Source organism: Chiloscyllium plagiosum, chromosome 2, assembly GCF_004010195.1.
Source record: "Chiloscyllium plagiosum isolate BGI_BamShark_2017 chromosome 2, ASM401019v2, whole genome shotgun sequence".
In the NCBI taxonomy this organism is placed as follows: Eukaryota; Metazoa; Chordata; class Chondrichthyes; order Orectolobiformes; family Hemiscylliidae; genus Chiloscyllium; species Chiloscyllium plagiosum.
The window spans coordinates 28,058,413-28,067,612 of NC_057711.1; the positions used below are offsets into that span (position 1 = coordinate 28,058,413).

Here is a 9,200-nt window from a genome sequence, read left to right on the forward strand (position 1 = left end):
TGTGTTGGGCTCAAGGATCTGCTTCCATTCTCTATGACTGACCCTAGGAGTGAAGTCCTACTGAACTTATACAGGGCAATGAGGTCAGATCCTGGAGTACAAGTTTAGTTTTACAGTGTGCAGTCTATACTTACCTTAGACCCAGCGCTACATACATTGACTAGTCTTGATTCCTTGTTGTGGTTCTGCTCGCCGCGCTGGGAATTTGTGTTGCAGACGTTTCGTTCCCTGTCTAGGTAACATTCTCAGTGCTTGGGAGCCTCCTGTGAAGCGCTTCTGTGATGTTTCCTCCGGCATTTATAGTGGTTTGTATCTGCCGCTTCTGGTTGTCAGTTCCAGCTGTCTGCTGCAGTGGCCGGTATATTGGGTCCAGGTCGATGTGCTTATTGATTGAATCTGTGGATGAGTGCTATGCCTCTAGGAATTCCCTGGCTGTTTTCTGTTTGGCTTTTCCTATAATAGTAGTGTTGTCCCATTCGAACTCATGTTGCTTGTCATGAGGAGGCTCCCAAGCACTGAGGATGTCACCTAGACAGGGGACGAAACGTCTGCAATACAAATTCCCAGCTCGGAGAACAGAACCACAACAACGAACACCCGAGCTACAAATCTTCTCCCAAACTTAGTCTGATTCCTGCTTAAAGGAGTTTGTCCAATGAAAAGTGTTTGGATGAAATATGTAGATATTCCCTAAACTTTACAAGAATGAGAGGCAATCGCATTGAGCATAACAAGTTCCTACAGAACAATGTTGCAACATCACATTCTTTTTAAAAAAAAGTCATTGGGTTCTCTTCGTTATACACAAACCAATATTTCTCCTTTAGCTGACATCAATAAAAGATACAACCTGACCATTTATCACGTTTTGTTTTGTGCAACCTTATTATGTACAAACTGGTATATCCTACATTGCAACAGTGACCCCTCAAAAGTGTTAAATTGATTGTACATTGCTTTGGGATGATTTTCTTCCTTTCTGTCTTTTATTGTTTTGCTTATTTCTCTTACCATTTTATCCCTTTATTCTTGCCCCTCTTGTCCTACAAATTTCAGTAAACCTGCTCAGTTGATCATTCATGCAGTTGTTGTAAATTATATATTAACAGTCCACTTTTTTTACAGTGCATTTGCAGTAGAGGTTGTGATTAAAAATGTTTGTTATTTTTTATCAGAAATAAGAAAGAGAAAAGAAAAGACAAGGACCGAGGACACAGCAAAGACAGAGTTGAGAACAGAGAAAATTCAAGTAGTCAGAGCCAGGATAAGAATAAGCGAGATCATTCTACCTCCAAGAAGAAGAAAGATAAGGAGAAAGATGGCAAAATCAAGCTGGATAAAACTGATATCAAGGTGGTATTTAATAAAAGAATTGAAGAATTTAAAGCTGTATCACAGTTACTTCTCTAGCAATTTCTGCTTTTTTTTTGTTTATCCCCCGTAAATACTGTGCTACAAGAGTAGGTCAGATGCTTTTGCAAGTAACTCACCTCCTGAGTCCCCAAACCCTGTTGATCATCGATAAGACAAGAGTCAGGAGTGTGACAGAATGCCCTCCACTTGTCTGGATGAGTGCAACTACAACAACAGTGAAGAAGTTTGTCACCTTTCAGGGCAAATATTCATTCCCTTCTTCATTGATACACAGTGGCAGCTGTGTGTACACTCTACAGCCTGGGGCAACTTGGGTCTCTGGATTATTAATCCAGTGATGTTACCACAACCTCCTTAATTATAATTTTTAAAATTTGTATAGCATATAACATAAGTATAATTCTAATAATGTGAAGCATTTGAATACACCTGATACTTAAAAGTAGCAGCAAGCAAAGTAACCATGATTGTGATGTTATCGATTTTATTTTGTCACACTCTGGTCTATGGCTGTTTTTAAAATCCAATTCAATTTGACAGAAATAGCTGGCTTTATTATTAAACTTCCTGTATTGAGCAACTGCTTTTAATAACTTGATTGTGAATAACAAACTAACCAGATAATTCTGCTGAATACTGAAAGATTGACATCTATGAGACACTATCATGTTCCTTTAGTAGCTGGCATAGAGTATCTTTGGTAGACACTTGAGGGCAGTCCATCTACCATTGTTCTTGACCACAGATCGAGTAATGGGTAGCGCATAGAAGTTACCAATATTATCAAAAATAAAAAGACATTTTTATTTAAATTGGTATCACGAATCATAGACCAGGGTATGACTAACTGCATTCCTGCAAGGCAGTAGATCTCAAAAATAGGTGTGTAGAGTTTAAAGCTTAAAAATGTGTTGCTGGAAAAGCGCAGCAGGTCGGGCAGCATCAAAGGAACAGGAGAATCGACATTTCGGGCATAAGTCCTTCTTCAGGAATGGATGCTGCCTGACCTGCTGCGCTTTTCCAGCAACATGTTTTTAAGCTCTGATCTGCAGTCCTCACTTTCTCCCTGTAGAGTTTAAAGTCTACCTGCAATTTTATGATGAAGGGCTTTTGCCCAAAACGTCGATTCTTCCTGCTCCTCGAATGCTGCCTGACCTGCTGTGCTTTTCCAGTATCACTATAATCTAGACTGCAATTTTATGTGAGCTTACATATATTCTTGACTCATTATTTAAGTGGTCACTTCTTCAGTGAGATTTTAGTTTAGAGCTAAGCAATGTTTACTTCAGTTACTAGCTCCAAAATATTAGCCATTACTGCCTTATGTTTGGAACTGCTGAGGAAAAAATACAATCACTTCATTGACTATTCTATGTGGATTCAGAAAGATCTCCAGTTAGTCCCATGTTGAATGTTTTGGACTTGAAAAGAAATAGTAAGGCCTATAACTAACCTTGTTATACTATATTTAGATTATTACTATCAGTCATGATATTTGTGAGGCGTCTTAATGGATGTTTAATATTTTTCAGGTGGAAGGAGAATGCAATAATGAAGAAGGGCATATTAATGATGCAAGCAAAGACAGCAAAGAAAATACTGAAACTAGTAGTGAAGTATTGGTCAATGTTAAAGAAAATGGTGACCACAACATAATTCACCAAAACACAGAAGAAGAAGAAGTCAAGTCTGAGAAGTCTGAGAATATACCTGTAGTTAGTGCTGACGAGGAAAATGGAGAAAAACAAGACACTTCAGACTTAAATGATTTGCAAAACAAGTCTGCTTCTTCAGCTGAGGTGGAATGTCCTTAGCAGCTTGACCTGATTACACATCTGTGTGACATTATCTTTGATGGATCTCAGAACTGGATGATGCTTCAACATTTTAAAATGAGAATCTGTAATGAAAAGCTTCACTTGAGTTTGCATGAACCAGTGAGCATAGAATGGGTGGATAAGTAATGTCACTCAGACTGAAAATGACAAAGTAGTGCCTTTGTCATAAAGGATTTGTAAATAAATGTACTACTTCCCTTAAACTCTCACAATACACACATTTGCCTTCACAGAATGTTAAGTCCATAAGATGTCCGGACATTATTTTGCTAATGTTGATAAGGGGAGGGAACAGTGTCATATACCATCTTCATATGGACGTTTTATCCTCTCCTTGCAGTTGTAGACTTAACCATTTGTAAATGTATTGATACTGAGAGTTGAGAAATAGAAAAATACACATATAGAACAAGATTTCATTATAGATTGGAATTATTGATTTGTTTCATGTGAAAAATAAAACCAATGATTCCAATCTTTGTGGATTTTTTCTATTTGTACTTTATAGCTTTGGCAGTTGAATAAAATCAAGCTCTCTATGAGCATCAGTGATAAGGAGAGACTTATGATTTGATAAGTAACGGCATTGCAGTGGTACCAGTACTTTCACTGAAATTATAGTGTCAGTATTCAATTTATCCAGGTGGTTTTCTAATTATTTTGTAAAACTGGTTTATTCACTTTGATTAAGATTTAAAACTGCTAATTTATTGTCAGGTTTATGGAACATGGGAATCAAATCCTACTGTTGCTACAAATTGTTTTTGTCCTGAGAGTTTCAAACTATGGCCATTATTCATTATTATTCTGTCTAGCAGCTATTACATACTGGACTCTCACTGACAAGCTCTGAGTTTGTGAACAAAGATACCAAGAAAACGACACATGATGAAGTGGCTCACTGTTCTCTGACTAGATTTCCTATAATTACTTTAATAATTGGATTCATCATTTCCAATGATACCATACTGTAACATTCGAGAAGATTCCATAGTCAATGATCTGCCTGTGTTACCTTGTGTTGTATGAAATGGCAGTTAAGATATGAAAGGTTCCACAATTTGGAACAGGAAAGGGATCAAGCAGCCAGCATTTCTGGTTATAAATGCTATCGGTGATCCTTGCAAGTGATTGAGCACATACAAATTTTAAATGATAAGAATAACATTTGACTGTATTGCTTATCCATGAAGATTGGCTTCAACATGTCTAGAGGCTACGTGAGTCAAAGTGCTGGGTGACTTTTAGTTAAACCATACTGAACCATATTAAGAAGAGGGACAAAAATTGAATTAGCAAAGGAAGCATAGTTCCTTGTATTTAAGAAACCAGTATGGTGTATAACAAGAAAATGTTATCTTTACCATTTGCATTTTTAGGCTGAAGTGCTGTAACATAGTGAAGAATATTTATATGCAGTATAGTTCATTCAACATTTTTTGAAAATAGTGCTATTATCTCTGTTTCTTTAAATCTGTTATTTTCAATGGCAATTTCCTGTTTTGGTATAATAGGAAAGAAAGATACAGCTACATTACATTGGCCCAGTATACTATAATATGCATCAAAAATTCTGTTTAGAAGCCATAATTTGTCTAGTTTAAGTAATAAGTTATTCTAAAGTATTGATAGATTAATTTGACTTTGTACGAATCTTTTGATGCCTTTTCCATACATTACTGATTTCCTTCTAAAGAGAATGGTGGATTTCAACTCCTTTCTGAAATTTAAGACCTATAATAGCATCGAAGTACTGTACCATGATAAACTTTACACACTGCTATTCATAGTCCAAATAAAATTTTCCTCACTTCTACAGAATGCCACAGGATATGTTATTTCTTGGTTGATCTAATGAACACACAAAAGTGAATAATGTCTGTTTTCTTTTGCTAATAGTTCATGTTTGTTAAATAAGCTTCATTTATTATGTATTGCTTACATTTTGAAAGATACTTGTGTGAAGAGGGTGAGGTATTTGCTTATATTTTGGAATATTTAGCATGTGAAAGGCTCTGAAAGTCTGCAAAGATGCTATTTGTATGTTGTGTTAAACTGTGAAGTGCAATTTTCTATTAAAAGTTTATAGTACAAGAAAAACCATAGTACAAAACATGCAAATTGCTTAGTTGCTAATTACAGTGTATTCTCAGAAAATGTGACCGAAATCATCTTTGTGGCACTAAAGGTAGTTGTGTGATATCCATTTTACAAATAGTCGCAGATTGCTGATATGATTTATTTAGTACATCTGTTTCTTTTTAATTGTTATATAATTAATAAATATAGTTAAACAATTAATAAGACAACTGGTTGATAAGTTATTGTTTTATCTCATAGAGCATGGCTTAACTAAATTTCTTTGGAATCCTCTTAATGAATTATGGAAATATCTTTCAAGCAAGATGGGAACTGTGGCCAAAAAGAAACAAAGTAATGTTGGCTAATGGTTTATTTATTGAATTATTAATTTTTGATAAGTCTGATGGCTGTTTAGTCATCTCTGAATAATGCAGAGGATACATAGTTTTTACAGCATGGGAAGAGGACCTTCAGCCTGTTGTGTGTATGCCAGTCATCAAACATCTATCAATTCTAATCACATTTTTCAGCACTTGACCTGTAGCCTTGTCTGCTATGATGCTTCCAGTGCTCATCTCAATACATCATAAATGTCCTGAGCATTCCTGCCTCTACCACCCTTTTGAGGTAGTTGGTTCCAGATGTCCACGAACCTTTGGGTGAAAGATGTTTTCCTCTAATTCCTTTTAAATTTCCTGCTCTGTGCTTTCACCCCCAGTTATTGACCCCTCTGCAAAAGGGAAAGGTTTCTCCTGTCTATGCCCTTCAGAGCTCTGTACACTTAAATCAATACCCCCCCCCCCCCCGCCTCTGCTTTCTCAGTTCTAAGGAAAGCAGTTCTCTCCAGATCAGGCAACATCCTGATGAATCTCTTCTGCACCCTCTCTAGTACAGTCTCATCCTTAATGTATTGTGATAATGAAAATTGCACAAAGTATGCAAGCTGAGCCTAATTAACAATATAATCAGCTCCATTATTAGCTCTGATTTTGATTTCAATGCTTTAACTAATAATTAACTAAAACTAATAAAGAGGAATTGTGACTTTGAGGAAGGAAGTGAATGTAGTGTAGCCAAGTTTACAGATGGTACAAAAATAGGTGAAAAGACAGATTGTGTCAGATATAAACAGTTTACGGAGAGCTATTAATAGGTTAAGAGAGCAAAAGAACAGAATATTGTTTAAATAGAGAGAAACAGCAGAAAAGCTGCTTCATGAAGGCATTTGGAGGTACTTGTGAATGAAAAACAGAAAGCTGGCACACAGGTGCACAAGGTAATCAAGGCTTATGGGAATGTTGGCCCTAATTTTGAGAGTTGCATTATAAAAGTAGGGAGGTTCTACTACAGTTGTACTGATGAGACTGCATCTGGATTACTATGAGAACGTTCAGTCCTCTTATTTAAGGAAAAGTATTATTTCATTGGAGGTAGTTCAGAGAAGGTTCACTAGGATGATCTCCATATGGAGGGATTGTCTTCTGAATAAAGACTAACCAGGCTGGAACTGTACTCACTGGAGTTTAGAAGAATGAGAATTGATCTCATTGAACCACATAGGATTCTTAAGGGACTTGTTGGAGTAAATGCTGTGATAGGATGTTTCCCCTCAAGGACCAGAGGGCATAGTCTCAGAATTATGAAGCGCAAGAAATGGGCCCCGAATCCTTGTGTATATTTAAGGATGAGAGATTCTTGATCAGGAGAGGAATCCAGGGTTTTGGGGAAAACACACAAAAGTGATATGAAAAATGTCAGATCAGCCGTGATTGTATTAATGGTGGAGCAGGCTCAAGGGGCCAGATGGTCTACTTCTGTTCCTATTCATTATGGTCATATCTGATATGCCTTCTTAACCACCTTATCTGCCTGGCCTGTCCTACCTTCAAGGATATATGGATGTGCACACCAAAGTCCCCCGATCCTCTCTACTTCCTCAGTTCTGGCACTCAAAGAATACTCCCTTGCCTTGTTAGCCCCCTACCATAATGCATCACCTAACATTAGCTTCTTTCACAGAAGGAGCGGGAGCAGCGGAGGAAGTGACGGGGACTGGTTAAAAGTTTACTTTTTATGGTTTATCAATTATTTTTTAGAAAAAGACTATAGCAGAGAGGTATCAGTATTTTAACTGAAATTTATACAAAGTAATAAAGTAATTAACTAAGCAGAGATGGCTGGGTAGGTGGTGTGCTGTAGCTGTATGATGTGGGAGCTGGTTGATCCCATTGTGAATGGCAGTGACCACATCTGCAGCAAGTGTTGGTTGCTGGAAGAACTCTGGCTCAGAGTTGATGATCTGGAATCTGAGCTTCAAACACTGCGGCACATCCGGGAGGGGGAGAGTTACCTGGACGCTTTGTTTCAGGAGGCAGTCACACCTGGGAGATTAAGTAATTCACATTCAGCTAGTGATCAGGTGTTTTAAAAAATTCTCAAGGTCAAGTTCGTAGGAGAGTAGTCTGACACCGAACAAACGACCAAGAGGCGAGTCTGCTAGAATATGCTTCAGCTTTTTATTCCCCGCAGCGTCGCCACAACCAGGTCTCATACTTACAACGGGTCTGGCTTATACTCACTCTACATGTTACCGGAACTGGGAGCCGTCAGTTCTCGTAGAGCAATTGCCAACAACCCACGCTCGGCGGTTAAACGTAACCCCGGAGCAGACTCACCGAACTGGAGACTTTTCCAGCTGATATACTCTTTTCCAGATATAAACATTCATGTGAACAGCAGAGCAAGGCTAAAAAACACATTCCATTCTGGTTACATACAGATAAGAAGATTCACACGGGGAGGTGTGTAATAAGATTCACACGGGACTAAGCAACACCTCCATTCCGGTTAGATTCACACATGTATTGGGACATAATTTTTAACCGTTTCACCACATCAGGGACATCAGAGTGTGACTAAGTGAGGCAGGTAGGGGGAACCTGAGTTCAGGAGTGGAGGAGCCTCAGCCAACAGGTATGAGATTCTTGCTCCCTGTACGGATGAGGAAAAGGGCTCTGGACAGGATGAGCCAACTGACCAGAAAGCCATTCAAGAGGGGGGAGCAAAAAGACAAGTAGTTATAGGGGATTCTATAATTAGGGGGACAGATAGTATCCGGATTGTGTGTTGTCTGCCCGGTGCCGGCGTGCGGGACATACCGACTGGCTTGAAAGGATATTGGAGCGGGAGGGGGAGGATCCAGTTGTTGTGGTCCACTTTGGGACTAACAACATAGGCAAAGCTAGGGCGGAGGACCTGTTTGGGGATTATCAAGCACTAGAAAGGAAATTGAAGTACAGGTCCTCAAGGGTCATAATCTCCGAATGACTGCCCGAGCCATGTGCCAATTGGCATAGGGATAAGAAAATTAGGGAAGTAAACACATGGCTAAGGGATTGGTGTGGGAAAGAGGGATTCCACTTCATGGGGCATTGGCATCAGTTTTGGAACCCGGGGATCTGTACGGTTGGGACGGTCTCCACCTGAACCGATCTGGTACCAATGTTCTAGCAAAGAGGATAATTAGGGTGGTCAGTAGGACTTTAAACTTCTGAGTTGGGGGGAGGGAAAGTGAAAGCGACAGGGAGTATGGAGTTAAATGGAAAGATAAGCAGGAGCATAACGTATGCAGGTGGATTTAAGATTGAGGCAGACTAGGAATGCAACAAAAAGGAAGGATAACTTAGGCTTTTTGGAACAGCTTGTCATGGAGCCCACAAGGGAGCAGGCTATTCTGGACATCGTGCTATGTAATAAACCAGACTTTATAAAAGATCTTTAAGTAAGGGAACACTTAGGAAGCAGCGATCATAATATGGTAGAGTTCAGTCTGCAGTTTGAAAGAGAGAAGGCAAAATTGGATGTAATGGTGTTACAGTTAAATAAAGGTAATTATGAGGGCATGAG

General features: G+C 38.7%; 1 protein-coding gene across 1 annotated transcript in view; it reads left to right on the plus strand.

Moving 5' to 3' along the window:
* The window catches only part of LOC122557974 (splicing regulatory glutamine/lysine-rich protein 1-like), a 42,933-nt gene extending 37,417 nt beyond the window's left edge, over positions 1-5,516 (plus strand). The window contains exons 8-9 of the mRNA XM_043706282.1: positions 1,176-1,353; positions 2,907-5,516. Coding sequence (XP_043562217.1) covers positions 1,176-1,353; positions 2,907-3,188 — 460 coding nt within the window. The 3' untranslated portion in view covers positions 3,189-5,516. The remainder of the gene's footprint in view (positions 1-1,175; positions 1,354-2,906) is intronic.
* Positions 5,517-9,200: the final 3,684 nt, after the last annotated feature.